At 28.6% G+C, this 26,494-nt stretch overlaps 1 protein-coding gene and 1 pseudogene across 1 annotated transcript; one reads left to right on the top strand and one right to left on the bottom strand.

Moving 5' to 3' along the window:
• The first annotated feature begins 9,661 nt into the window (after positions 1–9,661).
• On the top strand, positions 9,662–10,720 carry LOC111639876 (annotated as a pseudogene).
• A 1,092-nt stretch (positions 10,721–11,812) lies between these two features.
• On the bottom strand, positions 11,813–22,740 carry LOC111639875 (glucose dehydrogenase [FAD, quinone]-like). The gene is made up of 11 exons (XM_023385825.1): positions 22,632–22,740; positions 21,023–21,225; positions 19,493–19,682; positions 18,498–18,629; positions 18,185–18,306; positions 13,555–13,725; positions 13,315–13,468; positions 13,086–13,249; positions 12,843–13,020; positions 12,506–12,728; positions 11,813–12,404 (listed from the first exon to the last, which is right to left on the bottom strand). Exons 1-11 carry the CDS (start codon positions 22,738–22,740, stop codon positions 12,248–12,250), a joined length of 1,803 nt encoding a protein of 600 aa, XP_023241593.1. The 3' UTR covers positions 11,813–12,247.
• Positions 22,741–26,494: the final 3,754 nt, after the last annotated feature.

The following is a 26,494-nucleotide window of genomic DNA, read 5'->3' as shown; positions in this document are numbered from 1 at the left end:
AACTTCGAATATTGGTTCGATTATAGAACGATCGTAAACGTTCCAGAAACGTTGAAAATAGTTTGTTTGACTGGACGTGAACGGGAGACGTTCAGAAATAGAATCGGGACCAGAAGTGTTAATATAAAGCGGCGTGCAAGATTTACAGGCGGTTTTTTGCGCTTTTGCGGGAAATCGAACATGTAAAAATTCTCTGGAAACGTCTGGAAACGGGAGACCTAATTCTTGCATTTTGTGAAAACGGGTAAGATTGGATATAATGTAATTATCTTAATCTTCACATCGTTACTTTTTGCCCACAAATAAAAACCCAGCGAAGCGGGTTTTTGCAGCTAGATTCTAGATTACTTAGAAAAACAGTCTTTTATATATATAAAATAAACTATATTACATACAAATGTACGAACAAATAAAAACCCAGCGAAGCGGGTCCTTGCAGCTAGTATAGGGGAGATCGGGGCAACTTCGGCAAGCGGGGCAAGTTTGTCAAGCACTTTTTTTAAAAAACAAATTAAAAGGAGACTTTGGTTATAGGTTAGGCAGTTGAGTTTTATTGGTGGCTTGTTGAGTGTAGTGTTTTTATTGTTCTCCAACAAGCGTAGTTGAATTATCAAGCAAATTTTCATTTTCGTTCAATTCCATATAATATTTTTTTTCCATTTATATTGAATTGGCAGGTTTTGTTATAATTCCATGATAACGAAAGTTACTTTTCCTGTTAGAAGGATGTAACTTCAACTTATTCACGTGGCCAGATCGTGGCTTGGCATTCTGTTCTCAGGGTTGTACTTAATGTTTCGAAATCATGACTAGCGGGGTAAGATCGGCAACATAAAGCCACATTAGAAGCAAAGGATAAAAATCAAACAGATGATAAATGAAAACATGTTTGCATTTGTTATTCATGTATATATGTCTTTGAACTTGCATTTCGTTGTAATAATATTAAATGGGTGTTGGATTTGTATTTCTTTGTTTTAATAGTGAATTCCAACTTATACATTGTTAATAACATAATTTTATATACGTGCCTATCTTGCCCCATTACTGTTGCCCCTATACCAGGGGCAACTTTAATAAAAATAATTAAAATAATTACAACTTTACAAAAAGAGAGAAGTTGCCGATCTTGCCCCTATACCCGGGGCAACTTCGTCAATTTCTCTCTTCTTGTAAAGTTGTAATTATTTTAATTATTTTTATTTCCAAACTGATTTTAACCAGTTCTATAGTAAGGTAACATTCCAATAGACAATATGCAAAGCTTTTTTTTCAGTTTACAGCAGTATTTATTACACAAAATTTAAGTAAAGCTTAACATGCCGATCTTGCCCCGATCTCCCCTACTATAAGCAGGAAAGTTAAAAGCACAAATATGCCATTGTGAAAAAAAGTAAAACAAAAATAGCTCGTTTTGTTACTCTGTGGTACTCTTCTGTTAAATTTCTTCAGAAATTATTTAATGGCATCTCCTTGCATTATTGCTATAGATCAGCAAGTAATTAAAATTACTGATATTTACTTAAAGACCAACATATTACTAGAAAACATTTATAGTTTTAACATATAGAGTTTTTCTATATGTGAAAACTATATTAATCGCATATATAATATATTTGAATTAGAATCCCAATGCAATGGAAAGCGTAAAAGTTTACCGATTATCTCATTTATCAGGAAAATCAACCAAAATAAGATAAATATCGATTAAACAACGCTATTGCATTTATGGTCGATCTATTTTTCCGTTAATCGACAGTAACAGTAGCGACGGCAACAATAAACAATCCATAGTAATTAAAAATAATGACTGACCTGAATCCACGAAAATTTTAAGTTTTCATTAATGTGGTCAACATTTTGTGTCGTAAATCGATAGATGTAAAAAATATGATAAAAACGCAGTACGCAAATTTTATTCTTTTTGCTACAACCGAAAAAATTTAACAACTAAACAAAAAAAATTTTCTTTTTATGATTTCGCAGGAAAAACTCTCAATGCAACACTATTGCTGCTAATTTTTCTTATCAGTTTAAATACATTTATTTTGCATTAATTTTTAGTTATTTAATTTTGAAGTTATTTAATTAATTATGCATATATATAACTTAATAAAATATTTATTATTTTTAAAATATTGTATCTAATTTTATGAAAAAATTGTTTACATATAATAAGTCTTAAGCAATGACAATGTTCATCTCATCCACAAGTCGTTAATNGGAAACGGAGGACCTAATTCTTGCATTCTGTGAAAACGGGTAAGATTAGCTATAATGTAATCATCTTAATCTTCACTATCGTTACTTTTTAAAAACCCAGCGAAGCGGATCCTTGTAGCTAGTATATATATAAAAATGAACATATATGTCCCTATATTTCACTTTTCAGCCAAAACTACACATCGCACATGAATGGTGTTTGTATGTGGTAGTAGCCCCAAGTCTCTATTCGTGCACTATGGTGGTTGCGTCTCGATAGATATAAGGGTGCAGGAGATATGGGCTTGAAAGTGGTTGAAAGTGAAAGATTTTCTATTTCGATTTTAAACATTTTCAAATTCGAATTTGTATTCGAATTAGTTCGATTATAGAACGATTGTAAACGTTACAGAAAATTGATCAAACTGAAAATAGTTCGTTTGACTGGACGTGAACAGGAGACTTTCTGTCTGGAAACGGGGGACCTAATTCTTGCATTCTGTGAAAACGGGTAAGATTGGCTATAATGTAATTAACTTAATCTTCGCTATCGTTACTTTTTGCCTAGCTTGCAGCTAGATTACTTAGAAAAACAGTAGAAAAAGTCTTTTATATATAAAAAAACTATATTACATACAAATGTACGAAGAAATAAAAACCCAGCGAAGCGGGTCCTTGCAGCTAGTTACCAATAAAAGTTGATAGTTTTCTCAGCTGGCGTGTTAATCTAAACAATTAAGGTTATATAAAATAATAAAAGTTTCTTCTAAATGAATTGGATAATTACTACAGTATTATTTTATTACATAAAACTGAGCCTTTTTATTACGTGATTTAAAATAGATGAATATAATTAAAAAGTTCAATTCGAAGAATTTAAAGTAGATAAGAAATTTGCAAAATGGTTTCCTTTATTTTTATTGTTGTTACAACCTTTTTATTTTGAATTAACGAGTATCCTTGACATTAATTAATAGTTATAATTTCTTGTACGAATTCTATTGTATTTATACACATGTAGAAGGCAAGAAGGATGGATATTTATAAGATGAATGTAACTGCAGATACAAATGTTTTAGAAATGTCTATCGCGACAAAGTCTGCAAAGACAAGGGAGGCGAATGCGGTTATTGCTAAACATGCTATTGGTGTATCGGTCTTCCGATAACCTAATTACAAAACCAGATCACAATTGTCTTAGTAAACGAAGGTGACCTTAACAAACATTTAAAAAATATAAGAAACAAAACGTTTTCATTGCGTCTTTTTACACATCTCTGAAACAAAACTGTCTGTTTCGTCTTTTATTCTCTATTTATATGAAAGCAAAGAAGGTGAGCTTCATTTTTCCGAAAGAGCGATATTGTGTATCCGAATAGCCGGCCGAAGTTTAATACTTGGCTATATGCGGGAAGCGATGGATAATGCCTTTCGGGCAGTGGCGTGCGGCAGTGCCGTAACTAGGCATTCCTGTTCCCTGTGCAAGAATTTGCATTTAGGTCCCTTAATTAATTAGGTTTAGGAAAATAATAAAACAAATACATGCATTTTGGGCCCTCTTCCAATTGGGCCATGTGCGGGTGCACCTGTTGCACCTGCCTAGATACGGCACTGGCGGGCGGTGACATTTGATGATAGGGAAGCTGTACCAGCCCTGGATAAAATATTGAAAGCGGCATACGATATTTTGGTGTGTAGCATCCATGATCTAAACCGCGTGAGATTGGTGTACTGTAAAGCACATGCGCGAATGTGTAAAATCTGGCTGCTTTACACTATTTCAATATTTTCGCCGTGGAAGCTATCCTGTATTCGACAATACGTTGTTAACATTATTAACATTTAATAATAAATAGTTGCTATTTTTCTTGATGCTTGGATTTGCTTATTCATTGTATTTATTATTTATATCTACCAACTTTATTAAATAACCAATTGTTATTGACCATTGGCTCGTGTTTGGAGAGAGTGGTGATGAATTTCACCTTAAGCAATTAAAGAATCTAGTTTACTTTCTGTTATAGACAAGTCTTGAGACAGTAACAATCCGGGAAATTTTAAAACAGTCATTTTAAAGTTTCAAAAAAATGATTTAATAAATTATGATTTAAAAGAATACTAATCAACTTTTACATATAAAGAAAAAAAACTAGATTCATAAAGATTATAAATATTTAAAAAAATTAAATTTTGCCATGAAAAGTTCCAAAACTATTAATATTTAAAAGTGAACACAGATTTTATAATATAATTGTAATTTTATAATTATATAATTATTACTAAATTTACTATTTTGTATATTCAGGTAGGAAATTATATTCACGAGTAAGACCATATGCGTGTTATCAATGAAATTATTTTATGACATTATTTTTAATGAAGGCAAAATATAAAATTTAGATCTTTTATGATCTTAACAAATGGATTATATTCACTAAATTTGCATATAATAATATTTTACAGATTTATTGAAAGGCTTGTTCTTAAAGTGAATTAATAAATCTACATTAGAAGAAATTGAGATATCTCGTAAACTAGAATTATTTTCTTAAAAAACTAATTACTGAGAAGATGCTAGTAAATAAAACCTTTTACATATCGATTTTTAATCTTGTAATTCTGCAAGTTTTTAATAACTTTTGTAATAGAAAGTAATTCAAGTGAATTTGACGTGATTTCAGCATTTTTATAATGCGAAAATATATAACTGATGTTGATTATTAAAACGGATGAATGATGATTGATTTAAAGAAATTATAATTAGTTCTTGCGAAATAGAACAGAGTTATTAGTTATTAAAAAGTGGCTTAAATTTTACGGTAAACTTAGTTCATACTTGCGCTTAAATCGCATTAAGCATTTCTTAAAATCTATGGCATTTAGAAACGCCATAAAACAGGTAAAAAGTATAAACAGCCATACTGCCCGAATTCAAAATTGGCGTCAAGAAATTACTTTTTCAAACATAATTCAAAAAGTAAGGTTTATTGTCACGTTTTAGTAAAATTTTTACTTATTTCCAAAGAGTTTTTGATTAAATAAACGAAAATTAGAATTTATTATCTAAAATAATAATAATAAATTTAAAAAACAAATTAACTATTTATATACCGTACAATACATAACTTATTAAAATCTTTAAAGTTCTTTTCATTTCTTTAAAATACAATTTTTCTTATTTTGTAAATGTTTACGAATTTATAAATAAATTCTGTTATTAAATAAAAAATTAATAAAAAAATCGTTTATTGAATTATTTTGTCAATTCTGGATAAAATGCTTTATTTTTCGCAATATAAGATATGACTTATATTTTTTAAAAAATAGGCTGAAAAATCGTCGTTTGTCTTATATGTAAAGTTGCAATCTCTCATAGACTTATGAATTGCTAAAGACAGCCTTTAGTAGGCCACAAGTAACCTCTGTCTGGCCCAACTCTTCAATAGAAATACTATTGTCTAATGAAATCTATTATTATATCTATGCATTTTTAATGCATTCATGTTAAATACTTAAATGGCAAATTTTAACTGTAAATTACGACGTTTTTTAATTTATCTTTTACACAGATAAATAAAAGTGTTTCTAATTTTTTTTTGTAACCAGAATACAGTAAAAAGAAAAAAATTGAAGCCGAAGGAGTGGGTTGTCGAACATACAGGTTGTTATTTTTCTTTAAATACTCTATGCTGAAATGGGTGTTTGTCTTATATGCCGTAAAATATAGTGTAAGTAATTTACTGTTTTCTATAATAAAAACTTTTTTTTATCAGTTTACAATAATGTGTTATTTTTTTATTATGAAAATTCTTCTAGAATAGAAATTTTTCAGGAAATATTCATTTTCACTGAAAAATAAAATTCTTTTTAGTACAATCTTTTGAATACGTTTCAGCATTATGTCATTTAAGTAGAATTGCTATATTGTTTTATTTCAAAATAGACGGGTCTCTTCTAGTTTAACAATTAATAAAATAGAACATTTTAATTAATTTTTAATTTTAACAAAGTTTATATTATTATTAAGCAATTATTTACTTACCAATACGAATTTATTGTTTTCTCAGCTGTCGTGTTGTACTTAAATGATAATAATAGCTTTTAGGTATAAATTTAATGGATAATTATCGCAATATTACTTTATTACTTCAGATTAAATCATTTTTATTATCTGATTTAAATTATTCTCCCATATGTGTTTTATGTATTCTGTTTGTATAAATAGAGTTGAAAACATCAGTTCGAAGAAGCCATCTTCGAAAAAATGATACTTTATCGAAGACTGAAAATGAATTATTTTATACTGAGTTTGGTTGCAGCTCTATTAATACTGGGTAAAAAAATTTTATATTTACATTTTCATAGTAAAAATAAATATTTTTTTATACTATATAATATTATATTATACTATATTTATTTAGTAACAATAAATAGAGAGTTGTAATATTAATGAATCAATGATTTCATATAATGAGTCAGAAAAATGGTTACACAATTGATCACACCGTATGCTNAATAATTGTCAGATTAATATTAATAAATTAAAAATAATTTTTAAGGAAAAAAATATTGTAAAGCGAAAGGTAAAAGAACACTTCGCTATAATTATGCAAAACAATAATGTTAATTTAAATACCGGAATGTTAACAGCGGCATGCTGGGAGTTTTTTGTTAACTGTATAAGTGGCTCTTCAATGAGTTGACTGTTTGAACGTAGATTTTGTGCTGTAAGCCCCACTGAAGAGGCCATAGGCGAAATGCATTTGGGAAGCTTGTTAGTAATGATGTAAATAAAAATTTTTTTCTCTCTGCAGATTATTTTCTTTTTTATACCTTTTTAAACTCTGTTTTTTAAAGATTTTATAGTCATTATTGGCTTGTTTTTTTGAAAAATTGAAGTTTTATATTATCCAAAAGTCAGAAAGGAAAGAAAAATATAATTTTTTCGTAATTTTACATTTTATGTAAGAAAACAAAAGCTGAAAAGGGATATTGCCCATATAGTCTTTATTGTTGGTGTTACGGTCTTCCTGATGATGCACCTACAAGTGGGTGATAAATTTCTTCAATATGGGAAGTAAACATAATCATCTTTTGAAAAATGACATTCTTTTACTAATATAGGAAAATAAATCTTATGAGAACATAATTACTGGTGCTTGTTATTTATTTGTTAAACTAGCAGACCCGGCCACGTGTTGCTGTGGCTCAAAATTTATCTATTATAAATGTATAACACTTCCGAGAGGGAATTTCGAAAAATCCCTTTTTAGTGTACAATATCTTGACGTACCCTATTAAATCGCACAAAAATCCCTTTGTACTGTACATTATCTTGACGTACCCTATTAAATCGCAATGAAAAACGCAAAAAACCGCATCTAAAATAGTATAATAGAAGTTGAGTTCTTAAGGTAAGCTTTAATCCTGTCCCTCTACCTCGCGGGGGGATTTCGACATTTAAAGTACCGTATTTTGACGAGTATAAGTCGCACTTTTTTTACTACTTTTCGAGGCTCACAATCATGGTGCGTCTTATACTCGACAGGTAACCATTTTTACAGTGAAATTACTTACAATAGTGGTCCACTTTAGGGACCAACCTGTGCAGTGGTCCGTTAAGCGGATGGTCCCTCAACCGAATGGCTAGAGTACCTAGATTATCAGAGTAGTGACACACGAGTCATCGCCGCCATGTTCTGTCGACTGTCATCACGTGACATCTGAGTTTACATTAAGAAATGACGATTATTTCAGTTTAATAAAGGTATCGATTCACCCATCCGCCATATTCTTGAATAAAAAAACGAATAAAATGCATCTTTAGACAATCCCATTAAAAGTTTTTTTCTAAATTTTTTGTCTCAAAATAGGGGTGCGTCTTATACTTGACAGCGACTTATACTCGTCAAAATACGGTATATAAAAACACACGCGAATTTGAATGCAAAGTTGTGTCAAAATTTTCAAAGCAATCCGTGAAGAACTTTCCGAGATTTAAGATTTTGAACAAACGAACATTACATTTTTATTTATATAGATTAATTCCTCTTTAAACATCAAATTACCTTTAAAAATAATTCTAATATTTTTCTGATTAAAATATATGCGGTAGTATCCCCGCTCTTACCACGTAGTTGGATCGTGAGAAAATGTCGTTAAGAGAGGGCATCTCCTGTAAGTTTAATGTCTCCAACTGAAGTTTCGTTCTCAGAAATATCTCTTGAACTATATGGTAATAGTCAACAAAAAAGCAAAAAGATAGGGAATTGTAAATACGATTTAATTAATTTTTAAACATTTATAGATAAATATTTTATAATTTTACAGACGATAGATATTTGTTTAAGAAAAACTAAGACACACTAGTACGATGTTAAAATTGTGTGTGGCGCCATCTGTTATGAGATTTCATTAAAAAAGAATTTTTTAATTATTAACTCGCGGGGGAAGGAATTTCGACATGTATATTATATAAAAACACGCCCGTATTTAAATGGAACTTGTGTGAAAATTTCAAAGCAATCGGTGAAGAACTTTTGCAGATTGGCTATTAGGAACATACGAACATTACATTTTCATTTATATAGATAGATTATAGCAGATGTATTTAGTGTACCGTACATCTTATAAAAGTTTCTATCTGTGAGCACTAAGCGGGATTTTTTAGTACATTTACTATTGGTTTTGTCGGTTCGGTTTTACACCAATGCGGCCAGGTCCACAATTTTCTTTGGCTTCTTTCAACAGCTGTGCTTTTTCCCACACATAAAGATAGAAACACCCACTTTCGTGGATTGAGTTACTGATTCCAAATAAAAATGAAAACCAGTAACAGCATGCGTAACTTTCCGGAAAAGTACTTATATCACTCTCATCCCCATATTCACCAACGCGAGTTAGAGTTAGGGTTAACTCTCGAGTTACTGGTAAATTGGTATTCACCAACTCCGAATCTCGAGTCAAACACAATAACCATAACTCTAACTCTAGAAAATTGGCGAGTAGACGATAACTCTGGTTTTGACGTCTGCGCAAAGCGATCAATTTCAGGGAAAAATGGCGACATTCGACGAGGACGAAGCCGAGATGCTAGAATATCTGAAATATTTAGATTATATAGATCGTATGAAACGAAGAAGTCGGCGGATTATTTCTCCAAGAAGAAATGACCTTGAACAATTGGACGATTACGACCAGGGCTGTGGAGTCAGAGTCGGAGTCGGAGTCGGAGTCGAAGTCGTGGAGTTTTGGTGTTTTAGCCGGAGTCGGAGTCGGAGTCGGAGTCGGATTGGTAAGGAAAAGTCGCAGTCGGAGTTGGAGTCGGTAGATTTTTACGCGACTCCACAGCCCTGATTACGACTTTCTATGTCGATATCGTTTGCCAAAAGACAGCGTAAGAAACCTACTAGAACAAATTGGTCACAATTTAATTTCTACATCATCGAAAAATTATGCGATGTCACCGATGGAACAACTGTTGTTGGCTCTACGTTTTTATGCCACGGGAACATTTCAGTTGATCGTAGGCGATTTAAATGATTTAAGTCAATCATCTGCTTCTAGAGAAATTAATAGAGTCAGTTTTTTACTTGTTCAACTCTCCTCAGATTATATTCAGTTGCCTAAAACAGAATCTGAAAGAACGCAAGTAAGTAGGACTAATATCCCTTTATCTTTCGATACTATAGTACAGTAATAAAATAATTTTATCTTGTGTTTTTACAAGTTTCTATATTAGAATCATTAATTTAAATTATATATATTCTTTATTCATTTAATTAATACATTACTTTTCAAAGTATGAACTGTAATAAAATATAAAAATAATAGATCAAGTGTATATTTATATTTTCAGATAAGCCAAGACTTTTTTCATTTGAGTGGTTTTCCATGTGTGTATGGAGCCATTGACTGCACCCACACTCCAATTCAGTCACCGGGAGGAGAAACTGCTGAATTATTTCGAAATAGAAAAGGATATTTTTCTATTAATGTTCAGACAGTTTCAGATAGCCAGCTTAAAATAAGAAATATAGTAGCCAGTTGGCCAGGTAGTTCTCATGATAGCAATATATTTGCCAATAGTCATTTGTGTATTATGTTTCAAGCAGGAGAGATTTCATCAAAATATCATCTTCTTGGTGACAGTGGATATGAATGCAAGGCATATCTATTAACACCAATATTAGCCTAAATCCACAAAGTGATCAAGAAAAAGGGTAATTATTAGTTTAAAATATGTGTTTAAAATTCATAATATAGTTTTAAATGATCATATATATTTCAAAATTAATATCAATTATTTTTTCTTTGAAAGATATAACAGATGCCACATAAAAGCACGGAACACAGTGGAACGGCGATATGGTTTATGGAAATGACGTTTTCCCTGTTTATCAGTAGGTTTACGTTGCAACCTTAAAAATACTATGGCTGTCACTACAGTATAGTTGCCACTGTAGTGCTTCATAACATTGCAATTTCACATGGAAATATGACAGTTCGAAATTTTTAAAATATTTTATTATTATTAAAAATAATATTCTTCTAATTTTTGTTTATTTCAACAAAACTCTTATGAATGAAGTAAAAATTTTACAAAAAAGTGACCAAAAAAACCTTACTTTTTGAATAATTTTTAAAAGTCATTTTTTGACGTTAAACTTGCATTCAAGCGCTATAGCTGAGTATTGTTTATACTTTTTACCTCTAAGGGCGTCTCTAAATGCCATAGATGTTAAGATATAGCAGTGGTACGATTTAAACACAGGTACCAGTACATCCTTTGAGCAGCCGCTCCATTACCTTGCGTAGCGCCATACATGAAATGCATGTCGGCAAGCTCCGCATTGGTGTAACGATGCAAGTTGCTCAAAATGCATGCGGGGAATGACGATTCAAGCCAGCGAAGCGCCTTCTCGCTGCATTTTCGCAGCCACATTCCTATACGAAATCTGCTTATTTAGGTCCCCTCTACCTTCCTTTACATTTCTGACATATAATTTTGAAACAACCTGTATATGCAGTTAATAAATTGTAACGTATTATCTTTTTAGATATAAACAAATCTGTGTTAAAAAATCCAAGTTGTAGATAAAAATATATGAATAAAACTTAAATTTGAAAGACAAAGTCTATTAAGTACGCGCACAATTAAAATTGTATAAATCATAATAGAAATACAAATCAGTCAATTTTATGTCCTTAACTTTAATATTAGTAAGGCAATTTTTACAAAGAATATGTCGATGAAAAATTCATAAAACTAATTACAAAATGTATTAATATTATTGTACCAATGAAAACACATAATTTACTACAGTAAATTTAAGGAGTTTATTTAACATTAAGTTATTTAACATTAAGAGTATCTTTCACGTGGTTATTTAATATAAAATTTTAGTTAGTTTAAACTTTAAGGGAAAATAAAATAAAATAAATTAAAAATTTTTTAATTTATTATTTAACGTTCTTATAAATTTGCTTCTTGCTTGATTTTCTAAATAATAAATTACTGTATATAAAATTAACTTAAATATAAAAAAATCATATAAACTAAATTACATATAAATGTAGAACTTTTTGTAAAACATTATAATCACCTATTCAGTATAAAATAAATAAATAAATACATTTTAGATAATTAATAAGATTACGTTTCATTTGTTGTAAACCGTGCTGTAATATTTTCTTTAGAAGTGTTGAATACTTCTTCGGGTTTGTAATATACAAACTTACCCAGTACAAGTGCCATATCGGGGGAAAACTGGTACGTGCAAGTCATATACACATATTTTAAAATGTTTGTACAAATTACTTGTAAAAAATGATATTTTAATGCTGTATACACTATTTTCTTATTTTAGTTGACTGATGAGGGGCAAAAAAGCCCGAAACGTGTAAATGATACCGTATCAACTAAATAAAGGTGGAAAATAAGCCATGTGATGTGATGAAACACGATCTAGTGTTTAACACTTCTAAAGATTACATTTCGTTATGCTAATAATTTAATTCAATTATACACAATAAATTAATACAGTTACAGGAAATTATCGTGTTTATTTGATGATTTTAATCCTAGAATCATATCGGCTGCTTTTTCTGCTATCATCATTATTGGAGCGTTAGTATTTCCTGTTACTATAGTTGGCATAATAGAACCATCGACGACACGCAAACCAGATACACCTTTTACTCTGAAAAATGTGGAGGTTATGTGTTTTTAAAACAACATTAACTTATATATTCCGGTATAATAATAAATACAGACATATAACATTGTAATGATAATCATTACCTTAATTCGGGGTCTACAACAGTTGTCGGATCATCAACTGCACCCATTTTACAAGTTCCGACAGGATGAAACATAGTCGTTGTCATAGTTCTAACCATACATTCGAGGTACTCATCCTCATATTTTTTGAATTCTTCACACCCTGGTACAGTTGTTGGGAAGATTCGAGCTCCATATTTCTTAAATGGTTCTAAGTTACCCAATTCTATACATTTCTTTATTCCTATATTCAAACAAAATCAAATAGAATTTTAATATTAAAAACTGAATACAAATTAAATTTTGCAAGTCATTGAAATTTACTAAATATTAACATTATTTTTTACAGGAAATGTACCATCAATTAGAACTAGAACGTCTTCAGGTTTGGAGAGATAATTTGGTTCGATAATTGGATATTCGTATGGATTAGCACTTTTTAATTTCACATATCCTCGACTTTTGGGATGAAGTAAAACAGGAAGAAAAGAAAATGTGTCTCGGAAAGAAAATGGTTCATAATAATTTTTCCACACCTAAAATATAAAGGTAAGTCGATTAAAAATTTCCACTCATCAGTACATATTTTTATAAAACTTACTTTCTCTTCCAATCCAATTGCTTCCTTTTGAACGCTACCTCCATCAGAAGATATGCTTCCCGAAGAAAAATGTATCTGAATATCAGGAAAATCTTGCGATATGTTTGAGTATCGTGTATTTATAAAAGCGATCCCTTCGAGTCCATTAGACAATGTCCAAGGTCCTTCATAAAAATTCATTTTTAGTTCCAACTGAAATTTTAACATTTGATAATAACTTTAAACTTACCTTTTCCAGCAGCATAATAAAGAATACTATTGGTTGGTGAGCTTGTTCGATAGGCAACGTTCGAAACAGGTTTATCAATCAAGAAATTTACTCCGTGTGGAAAAATATGATCTTGAAGATTTAAACCTACAGGAAGTTCTGATATGATTGGTATCTAAGAAAGTTGAATAAAATATAAAATTTATTTATATTATAATTTGAAATAATGTAGATAATTTTAGATAATAAAAATTTATTTACTTCAAATTTTTCTAAATCCTCTTTCGGTCCAATTCCTGATAGCATTAATAGTTGAGGTGTGTTTATAGAACCAGCCGAGATAATAATCTCTTTTTTGGCACTTACGATATGAGTTTTGTTAAAACGGTCGTATTGTACTCCTATGGCTCTTTTTAAATCATCGAAAATAATCTGAAAATAAATTAATTCATATACAGTAAGACCCTGCTTAACGCTGATTCGATATAACACGGTCTGCTCGAAGCCTAAAAATGCCTAAAATTTATGCTGAATTAAATTATCGCGGAATTTTATTAATTTGTATATAATACGATTTTTTTACGAACACGAATCAATCAGAAAAAGGTAGGAATTCGTCATAGCGCTGTCCTTTTCTTAAATCTATGTTTGTTTTGTGCAATTTTGGAAAAAATATAACATCATGGATGCCTTAGAAAATATTGACTTTACTTTGCAAGAATTAACTGATAGGGGAGATCGGGGCAAGATCGGCATGTTAAGCTTTACTTAAATTTTGTGTAATAAATACTGCTGTAAACTGAAAAAAACCTTTTGCATGTTGTTTATTGGAATGTTACCTTACTATAGAACTGGTTAAAATCAGTTTGGAAATAAAAATAATTAAAATAATTACAACTTTACAAGAAGAGAGAAATTGACGAAGTTGCCCCGGGTATAGGGGCAAGATCGGCAACTTCTCTCTTTTTGTAAAGTTGTAATTATTTTAATTATTTTTATTAAAGTTGCCCCTGGTATAGGGGCAACAGTAATGGGGCAAGATAGGCACGTATATAAAATTATGTTATTAACAATGTATAAGTTGGAATTCACTATTAAAACAAAGAAATACAAATCCAACACCCATTTAATATTATTACAACGAAATGCAAGTTCAAAGACATATATACATGAATAACAAATGCAAACATGTTTTCATTTATCATCTGTTTGATTTTTATCCTTTGCTTCTAATGTGGCTTTATGTTGCCGATCTTACCCCGCTAGTCATGATTTCGAAACATTAAGTACAACCCTGAGAACAGAATGCCAAGCCACGATCTGGCCACGTGAATAAGTTGAAGTTACATCCTTCTAACAGGAAAAGTAACTTTCGTTATCATGGAATTATAACAAAACCTGCCAATTCAATATAAATGGAAAAAAAATATTATATGGAATTGAACGAAAATGAAAATTTGCTTGATAATTCAACTACGCTTGTTGGAGAACAATAAAAACACGACACTCAACAAGCCACCAATGAAACTCAACTGCCTAACCTATAACCAAAGTTTTTTTTTAATTTGTTTTTTAAAAAAAGCGCTTGACAAACTTGCCCCGCATGCCGAAGTTGCCCCGATCTCCCCTAAATGCATGAACGGAGTGTGGAAAAAGTTATGGCTGAAGGTATCCAAGAATTCTCAACGAGAAGAGCCTATCGCTGTATGTTAAATTGTCAACCTAATCGATACAGCAAGACTAGATATAAACGAGCAGGATATTGAGCAGTTACTGCAGGTTTCTGGTGAGAGCCTTACCAACGACGACCCTTAAGAACTAGCAGAACAAGGAATTCATGTAGAACTGGAAAATAGAGATTCTGAAAACGAAGAACCCAAAAAATTTCTCTACAGATTTCCCCAGTAAAAGTTTGGTAAAGATAACCGAAATCGTTGATCAAATTGTAGCGAATGATTCAGATCTTGAAAGGGGTGCAAAAGCAGGATATTTTATTATCAAAGCTTTAATCCATAATTTCTCTATTACAATTCTGTCTATACTCGCTTCATAATCTAACATAAATTGTAGTTTTAAGTGTTGAATTATTTCACATTATATAATAACAAAACCTTTCTTTTTTGTAATAAATAGAAAACTTATTCAATTATCTATAATAAGACATATTTGATTATTGAACATTATTGGAGATAATATTAACTGAACATATATTTGCTTATTTATATAGAAAGAGACAAATAATATGACAAAGTAAAGTATAAAAATTATGAAATAAAGTTTTTATAACAAGGTAAGTCATGCTATAGTGAAATATTTAATAATATTGTAAGTGGAGGTAAGTTTCAGCAAATTCATTTATTGTAAAATATTGCTATAACAGAGAAAATTGAATTAACTGCATTGTAAAAAAAGCATTACAGATAGTTGTGAAAGACTTAATTACCAAAATGTTTGGAAGTGATGATATTGATATTAAAATAGTAACTTAAAGGTTCAGGCTTTATTCACCCAATTTTGTATGAAGTGAAAAGAAAATATAGTGTTTGACTTTAGCTGGAAGATTTGTAATCTTTCTAATAAAGTTAAGAAGGGAAAAAAATTTATAAGGCATATAGTATCTATTATTTTTCTATTATATAAAAGATAAAGTCATAAAATTAGGAAAGACTGGTTTACTATAGAAATTTTTAATTAGCCAAAATTTTCAGGGAAATAAAATTTAAAATATCGATTAAATTATAGCTGCCATCATTGTGGGCCTGCCAAATCTATTGTAAACTGGGAAAAAAAGACTGTTTTAGTGCCCACTGAGTGGAAAGAGATAAAAATAAAACTAAATAAATCTTAATTTTAGACTTTGCTCAACTTTAAGACATACTTTTTGTTGAACAAGGCACCATTGCATTATCCCACACTATTCGCATAATGGTTAAAAAACGAAATGTTCGTGCCCATAAAAAGGTGACATCTATATTCAGATTTGTCCAAAATATACATTAATATAATAGCATTAATAGTTGAGGTGTGTTTATAGAACCAGCCGAGATAATAATCTCTTTTTTAGCACTTACGATATGAGTTTTGTTAAAACGGTCGTATTGTACTCCTATGGCTCTTTTTAAATCATCGAAAATAATCTGAAAATAAATTAATTCATATACAGTAAGACCCTGCTTAACGCTGATTCGATATAACACGGTCTGCTCGAAGCCTAAAAATGCCTAAAATTTATGCTGAATTAAATTATCGCGGAATTTTATTAATTTGTATATAATACGATTTTTTTACGAACACGAATCAATCAGAAAAAGGTAGGAATTCGTCATAGCGCTGTCCTTTTCTTAAATCTATGTTTGTTTTGTGCAATTTTGGAAAAAATATAACATCATGGATGCCTTAGAAAATATTGACTTTACTTTGCAAGAATTAACTGATAGGGGAGATCGGGGCAAGATCGGCATGTTAAGCTTTACTTAAATTTTGTGTAATAAATACTGCTGTAAACTGAAAAAAACCTTTTGCATGTTGTTTATTGGAATGTTACCTTACTATAGAACTGGTTAAAATCAGTTTGGAAATAAAAATAATTAAAATAATTACAACTTTACAAGAAGAGAGAAATTGACGAAGTTGCCCCGGGTATAGGGGCAAGATCGGCAACTTCTCTCTTTTTGTAAAGTTGTAATTATTTTAATTATTTTTATTAAAGTTGCCCCTGGTATAGGGGCAACAGTAATGGGGNGATTTGTCCAAAATATAAATTAATATATAAACTAATAAATATATCGTGTTTTGCCTTTAATTTTAGCTATTCGTTTTTAAATAACATTAAATTTCTGTTTGTGCCTAGGATAAAGCACGCTTTGTAAAAATAAAATTCAGAATTAACACAGTGTTAATTGCTGTAACTAAAATATTTGTATAAAGCCAGCGTTAGCTTTAAAATTAAAATATATAAAAAATTAAAATTTTGTACAATATTTTAAAAAATACAGATAAAAATTATTTCAAAAATTCTCAGAAAACAAGTAATTATATTTTCTCGGTGAGATATGGAATCAATTTATCATTATAAAACTTTGCTTAATGTTCGCTCCTCTAGAAGAAAAGCAGCATTTGTTATTAAAATAATGGAAAATAATGGAATGAAGTCCATTATTTTAATCGGTATTAAGATTAAGAATATTTTTTATATAGAATTTTTATCTAGTATTTTACTAATATGTTAATTTTGTAATTAAAAAATAATAGTATCCTATATGATCAAATCATGTTAATATTTATTAAACTTTAAAAAATAATATTTTAAATGATAAATTTTATTTAAAAACTAGAAGAAACGATATAGTATTAATAATAATATCAATTTTTCAGCTAAATTGACTTATAACAAAGCGAATCATTTCATTAATAATTTAAATAATACTAAATATATTTACACAAAAAATTCTAATTTATAATCTATTGTTTTTAAAAATAAGAACCTGTTATTATGATAATTGACTATTTAAACTTATATTTTCATGTTTTTAATTACATTTTTATAAAACATGATATAAATAGCATATCATAAGATAGATATACGAAGTATATCTATAAGATAAATCAATTTTTTTTTATTATTTCTCTTATAAAAGAAAATAAAAACTGAAATTAAATTCTATTTTTTATAATTTGAGCCAATTTTGTTTTTATTCTCATACTTGCAGATTTTTTAAGCTGATTCCTTAGACAATAATCGATAAATGAATCTAATGTAAATTTGACTTACATTCATAGAAAGAATATATTAAAAATATGAAAACTTCATAATGCTATATCTAAAACGAAAATTAATTTAAATAAATCTTTTATTGAATTTTATAATAGATAAATAATTAAAAACGTCTACCTTTGTTACAAAGGAAAAGAGAGCTATTTTTAAATTTACTCGTTTTTCCACTGGTTTTATAAATGCTTTATTAGTACTACATCTTCTACCTTTTCTTTTGGTTGATTGAGCAGATGTGAAACCTAAAAATATAATGGAAAATTCCTTTTTTGTCAATGGAAGGGACGTAAAATTGAAAATGACAATGTATTACAGCATATATGCATATTATTTATTAAATTAACAAAAGTAAAAATATTTTTGTTAATTATAATTTTGTGAATTTAATTATTATAAATATATTATGTTTCTTTAATAAATCTCTTTTTAATACCTGTTTGTTTTGCGCCATTGATATCTCTTACTTCGTATCCAAATAATTTACCAGCTTCAAGAAAAGCTTTTTGTAATGGTGTAGCATATACTGGAGAAGAAACTGTTTGATAACCACCTGTAGCATGATAACCTATAAACATTGAAAGATTTTCAATAGAAAGTTTAGTTTTCTTTTATCAATGATTATTTTCAGAGAATTTATACAATTTTTCTATATTTATAGTATGTTTAATATAAGTACAGAACTTTTATTTTAAGTAGGAAATTTAAAAAGTAAGGTGTCTTATTTTTTTATTTATATTTAAACAAGTTACAATGTGGAATCATGCAGCAGATATACGAATATATTAAGTGTACACTTTGTCATACTTGCTTCGGATCTCGGATTGATCGCTGTAATAAGTACAGTACTGTACTTATTATAGAGAAGAACCAAAGAATCGAAGTCTTGATGGTAGAAAGATGCATTCTGAAGATGAATTCAAGATTTAATTTCTTTGATTTTCTCCGACAAACTAGAAACATAGATCTCAATGGAGCATCAATTTACAAAATACTGTTTTTTTTTTTTTTATATTCCTTACGCTAACTCTGCTAATTCACATTACATCTTCACATGTTATAATCAATTATAAAAAAATATCATCAATCAATTATGTAATAAATCATAATCTTCTATTAGCTCATGGTGGATTTTCATAATAGATTTCTTTCCCCCATAAATAATTAATTACACTTCGCCTGTCAGTTTATTCAGTAAGGTTAGCAATACTAAATTGACAAAGCACACGTGGTCTACATGGAAGAAATTCTTGCAATTTGATGATGGGGTCAATTGATACAGAGTTACACCGTGCTGCAGGCGTTACTTTCTCAGGAATAAAATAAAAATCTACTTTCTGATATTCCCTCGTATGTCGTTATGATGCTAAAATGTTACTTCGTTAAACATAATAAGACTATATTATTATTTTTAAAAATAATCAAATTTACCATTGCTCAATACGAATAAATCTGTATTATCTTCGGATTTAAGAAAATATGGAAACACTTCTTTCCAACTCCATCCAGTTGCTCCTTGTTCAACCCATTGATCGTAATCTTTTCGATTTCCTCTGACATATAACATAGCATTCAAAACACTACAACCTCCTAAAACTTTCCCTCTTGGCCATCTAGAACGCTTATAAAAACGTACAAATAAATAATAAAATTAATATCACATAAATCAGTTCATTTTAGAATATGTAATCATGTAAATTAAATAGTTTACTTATAAATTTATTTTTAAAATGTTGACTCATAATGTCTGCAGTTATTTGAAATAATATTATTAGTAATAATACTTATACAAACGTTATTTAAATTAATAAGAAAATAGATGCAAAATTATAATTACTTTATCTGTTTTGCAGTTATGTGAAAATTATATATTTAAAAAATTGCCAACAAGCGGACTAAACAATGGAATATTTTACAATATTCATTGAGTTGTTATGCGAAGGTCAATATATTAATGTGCCATATGGAAAACGAGAAAGTAGAAATTATATAGCCTAAAGATAAATTTTGTCAATAGGTGGTGAAAGGTAAAAGTAATATTGATATAATACTATTATGGCTAAATAGTTTTTAACTTTGATCTACGCTTAGAAAATATACATATTGTATATTTGGTATATATGGATATGTAATTCATATAAAGCATAAATTATATCAGGATGAAAAGTTTAATCATTACTTACATAAAACTCAAGCTTTATAAAATATTTTTATTCATAATTTAACAAGAAAGAACTTTTTAAATTAAAAATAAATGTTAAAAAATAATAGAATTTTACTTGGATTTTCCTACATTCATAGCTAATGTTAAAATAGTTAGTTTATTGTAAATGCTATTTTCTAATTTTGTCATCATTAATATTACTATTGTTGTTAATATTAATAATAATACTTATAATAACATTAACATTATTAACAATAAATAAATATTTACTGAACTGCATTACTGTATATGATCAGTATATTTGAAAAACTGGGGGAGGGGAATGATAAACTTTTGATTTCTTTTACAAGAGATTTGTATAGATATTAAACGAATACATTTAATTTTTAGTGTTAAATTATTATTATTAATTTAAATAAATAAATATGATTTTACTTTTTAGTTACGCTTATTGAATATTAGCAGACAAACGAAATTACATTATTCAGAAGCGCTTCTATAATTGTCGTTATTAAAATTTTATCCTAACGATAGATTAGTTATTTATAAAATACTTGTATAAATCAAGTATTATATTGTAGCTATATTTGAAACTCTATTATTGTTACGCTGTTTTCCCAATGAGTTCAAGGTACTACATAAGTCATTTCTGATGTCATTACTATGTAAGTAATTGCAAGCAGTAAGATATTTATCAAATATTTTCTATGTTGTCTGCAACTTTTGTAGCACGTCGGATGTAATATTTTGACATTTATTTAACTGTTTCTTAAATTTTATTTTGAGGTATTACTTACTTTTTCCTTCAAACCAAGGCAAGCAAATTTTTGCGGTTCAGTAACATATTTCCAATCCATGGATGATTGTTGTAAAAGTGCAGAATTAATTGGAACGTCAGTAATTGAATTTTCGTTACACCCAGCTTCTAAAAGTAAGACTTTATTTTCTGAATGTGCAGACAACCTGTTTGCTAAAATTGCCCCTGCTGATCCTCCTCCAACTGTGTAAAGAAAATCAAATTACTTAAAAATCAAATCGAATTGTCTAAAGAAACTGAAATTTTATAATTATATGCGATTAACATTTCAAATTTGACCTGGATAATAATTATTTTTCTTTATTTAAATAAATATGAAAATTATGCTTAGAAAAAAACAATTGTAATTACTGTTATTATTTTAATGAAGCTAATAAGGAGACAAATTATTTTATTTGTTTTACATATACAACGGCAAGGAAAGATGATTTGAAATTATATTTCGAAATTTTTTCTTAGTGAATAAATTTATCTTTAGAGAATTAATGATTCCAATAAAGAATTAATTTTATTGTTAATTATAGAAACAATTATTAACTGAGTTTTCAGAATGTGTTGGTAAAGGTGCGAATTAATTTTACCTCCACATTTTTAAATCCAAGAATACGCTAATTTAGCTGAATTTATTTAACATTATAAATTTTATAAAGATTTTTAAAAATAATCTCTGTAAAAAGTCTAACTCTACTTATATAAATTAAACTATAATTATATTATAAAGCCTGAAATTAAGCTTACAATTTAATTATGCAAATTGTATACCAATCAAGACGGAAAAAAATTAGTCATATTAACAGCTTATAAAATATCTAATAATCAAAATATTTTTAACCAATTATTTATTTATAAATTTTTGCGTTAATATAATTATTTATTACTATCGTAACTATAAATATTGTTGAAAGTTATAGGTCTATATGAAATTTAACGAACTATTTTCTCTTTTCCTGGTTTTATTTTTCAGCTTGGCGTGGAAATTATTTATTCAAATTCTGAAAGGTGGACACTTTTCACTTTGATGAGACAAAATTTCTAAATTTTTATTTCTTATAATTTGATATTAATTTTTACAACTTACACCGGCTTTAAATTATATTGATTAAAATATCTCACTCAAAAGAAACTGTTCAATAATTTCAAATTTAATTATAGAAAATCTTCATCTTTCCAACTTCCTTCTAAAATTCGGGTTTATTTAAAGAGGTATAGGAAATTTAATTTAAATACAAGTTTATTTGTAAATAAAATAAAAGAGTGTGCTTATAAGTATTTAATATTTATCTTTTAATTAGTATTAATTTGGATCATTTTCAAGAAGACTTTGGTTAAAGTTGTTTGAAAGTTAATCAAATCTCGATAATGATGATAATCAAGTTGAATAAAATTACTGATACTATAAAAAATGAATATTTTGTGATTAAAATAAATGAAAAGAGGTATATACAATGAGAACCAAATTATATTTAGGAAATATATACTATACATTCGAAGTCTGTTTTTAATATTTGTTAATAATATTGTTATAAAATAAAATGGAAGCTATTATAAATTATATTAGAAACAATATTAAATTGTATGTGAACACTTACCTATGATGTAATCATATTCATTTTCAATGATTTTTACTTCTTCCCGACCAATGTCGAGTACTCTAGCTAACGAAAGAAAAAACACAACGGATTGTGTCAAAACACTCATTGCTGAAACAAAAACTAGAATGATAGAATTTTCAGTCTTAGTTAGTTACTTTTTTTAAATTAGACGTTGTCACGTGGAGGAAATAAATCCATAGCGCACATCTGTTGTTAATTTCTACGAACTCGACCTCGAGATGACGAATGATATATTTCAAGGTATAAACTTAAAATTAATATTACGGGGGAAAAACTAAATACTAAAAACTAAAATTAACTTGTCACATAATTTCTATGCTTATTAATATGAAGGTTTAGTAAATATTTCCTAATCGTAAATGCCTTGTTTTTTATTCCTCATAATATTAATGTAACAAAATTAATATTCTAGTTACTATTGGTGTTAATCCAAATTAAATTTCAAGTATAATTTGGATAAAATACGTTCTTCGTCATCACAATATCTTCTAACCTGTGTTAATGTTAACCTTACCGGTGTTAATGAACACCCTCGACGAACCTTTATCTCCGGTAATGCTTAAATTTCGGAAACAAACGTTTTCGGCCTCACCCTCAAGTCGTTCTAAGTTTGGAATCCCGTTTTTATTTAATAGCATAAATGTTTATAGGTGTGTACTTTACATACATATTTTTCTGTCTTTTTATCAATTATTATATTATGATCATAAATAACCGTACACTACATTATATAATATATAATATAGTATTGTATTGATAGATGTATTGTATAATATAACATAGATTAGTTGTAATTGATTTTATATGCATTTTATACTCTCTTAACTAATCTCAATTAACTATTAAACTTATATCATGGGAGAAAAATCTAAAATTTATGAAGAATCATTTTTATCGATCATTAAGAAGTAAATTTTGCAAATTGTTTCGAAGAAAATGATTATAGTCCAGAAGCAGAGAAGCGTGAGTTGCATGATGTCCGTCACACGTGTCTCATGCTATTTTGTTTTAAATTGCCTACTACATCACTAAAGAAGAAGGAAAGTCATTTAATCGAATAAATTATCACTGACAAACAATTTGCGTGGCTTTATGAATTTTTATTGCCTATACTTATAAATCAATACATTAAATATAACCTTAGGTAAATTATTATATTAATGAAAAACAAATTTTAAATTGTTCCAATGACAAGTTGTTTTACACTTTGCGCCTTGAAGACACTAAAAGGATCTCGTAGCTTGCCATCGTGGGTTCGGTCAGGCTCATAATCGGTCACATGGTAAGAAACGGGTTCCCGACATATCCTAGACGAACTACCAACCGAAAAATTCTATTCGGATCCGGCCGTTCCAACAAAAAGGTTTGAGAAATGTTTATCAAAAGATAAATTAAACATTATTTTATTTTAAAAATATTTTCTACAATTTATATACTTAATAACATATATCTTAGGTTATTAGATTTAAAAAATTTAATAACAAGTTGTTCAAGTTTCCTGGCAATATTTATTAAAACTAGGTGTGTGTCAAAATATCATCTGTTATGATATTTTGTTAAAGACTTTTTATATTTTTAATTATTATACAGTGACGAAAAGCTTAATTTTCGGGGTAGGAAAGGGCTATATAAAAAATTGTATATGCTAATAATGAGGACAATCGTCATTAAGTCCGACCCTACTCGAGATATGACATACTATCCTCTTTATTTCTCCACCCCGTTGACCTTTAGCATCAAAATTTAAATGAGTTTCACATCATAATTACTTTAAAGAAAAATTTTGAATATAGAAAGAAATAGGACTTATACGTGTTACTTAAAATAATAAAAAATAAAAAAAATTAAATAAACTTCTTGAGGAAATTTATTAGATTTTAAAACTGCTTCATAGATAAGACATATGTTATGTTGAAAATTTTTTTTTATATGATAGACAATCTTAATTATATTCTTTGATTTTTTAAAATTTATTGCTAGCTTAATTAGTAATTAAAATTGATAGAAATTTTAAAATTGTGTTATTGATAAAAGGTAATTTTTTTAGGATAAAGCATTATATTATTTTAACAATATCTTATTAGAACAGTATCTGTCAAAAATTGTTATAATTAACTGTAAGAAAGGTAAAACTAAATTAAATGTAATTATTTTTCTATTGGTCATATTTTGTTGTGTTGTATGTTGCAATATTATTATAAAAATATGTCTAATAAAATTTTTATTTTCGAAATTTCTAAATTAAAAACAGATAACTAATAGTATTTATTCGAGAGAAAGTTTTATCGAATATTTCTCTACTATATATATCCAAAATATATTTATCATTTATATGAAGGAAGGGCATTTACAAAAAATTATATCCATATCATTGCACCATTTTATGGAATGTCAAGGTCCTTTATATGCATGAAATCATCCTTTAACTTACGAGAAAATAGAAGAAATTGATTATTGTGTTTTAAACCTTATTAAAACAAATTATTTTAAATGTTAGCGGATATACGGATTTAAATAATAAATATGACAACATAAATTGAATTGTATTTTCAATATTTTATTCTAAAAATATTAAGAATATTTTTTTACATTATCGCATATTGTCCAAATTATAAATTTGGAAGAAATTAAAATTTGTTTCATTAAACTGATAGTTTTCATCATTATTCTAGCGTAGTAAACTCTAGTATTGTGTTGTATTCCAAAGACACATGGCAAGTTTTCCGTCAAATATCTTTATTAGTTGAGTCGATGTTTGATGGGTCTCGCCGTTTCTAGTTTCCGTAGATTTGTATTCTGTAGATAAATCAACAAATCTACGGAAACTAGAAACGGCAAGACTCATCACACATCGACTTAACTAATAAAGATATTTGATGGAAAACTTGCCATGTGTCTTTGAAATACAGCAAAATACTAGTGTTTACTACGCCAGAATTATAAAACAGGACACGGCTTCAAAAAACAAATCAATTCATCATTATTATTTTATCTGATGTATTTTGCATATTTTATATAGAAAATATTAGAGGAGAAGGTGGTATTATGGAACACAACAGGTATTATGGAACCACCCCATTTCGAACTGATAATAAAGGCGAACTGTAGCGGAATGTGGCTGAACTGAACTAGGCAGACATCCATAGCAAGGGGAAAACCCGTTTTACTTCGCTTAAACGGTTGTCCGCATTTAATCAGCAAATTTGTTTTTTTCAAAATTCGCAAGTTTTGAATGCTAAGTGAATTTAATTATTTTTAAAATATAAATCGTATAGTTGTAGGTTCACTGGTGCATGTATTCCGTTCCAGAGACTTGAGGGTACATATTAATCTGTGTGATGTTCACGTTTTTTAAATTTTTGTCTCGACAGACATAAGTTAATTCGAGATGGCGATGCGGAAATACGAACCCCATTGGTGCTTATACAGTAATATGGAACTCAACTCCTCCGAACTCTCTGTTTGCAATCAGACATTCGTCCGGAGCAATTTGTGAAAAAGACACTAGGTAGAAAGTCAATTATTCCCGAGAATACCGAAAAAGAGCTGCTGGAATATATATTGTTGATGGAGGTCATATTTTTCTATTATAAAAGCATTTTTGCGATAAAATACATTGGAGTAAATGATTTTGTAATTATTTAACATTTTTTGTCCTTTCCTATTTGTTTTTGGCTACATTAAAGCATTCTTTTTTGAAAATATACAGTAAGGTTCCATATTACCACCCGATTTTCTCTAAGCCTACTTTCGGACTTTTTGTACAAAAGCCTTCAAAAACCATACTTATAATTACACTAGCGAAAAATCCAATTAGGAACATTTAGTTTACTAGTTAC

This window comes from Centruroides sculpturatus, unplaced genomic scaffold, assembly GCF_000671375.1.
Source record: "Centruroides sculpturatus isolate CEXI.00-Female unplaced genomic scaffold, Cexi_2.0 scaffold863, whole genome shotgun sequence".
Taxonomy (NCBI): Eukaryota; Metazoa; Arthropoda; class Arachnida; order Scorpiones; family Buthidae; genus Centruroides; species Centruroides sculpturatus.
This window is presented reverse-complemented; position numbering and strand designations above follow the sequence as displayed.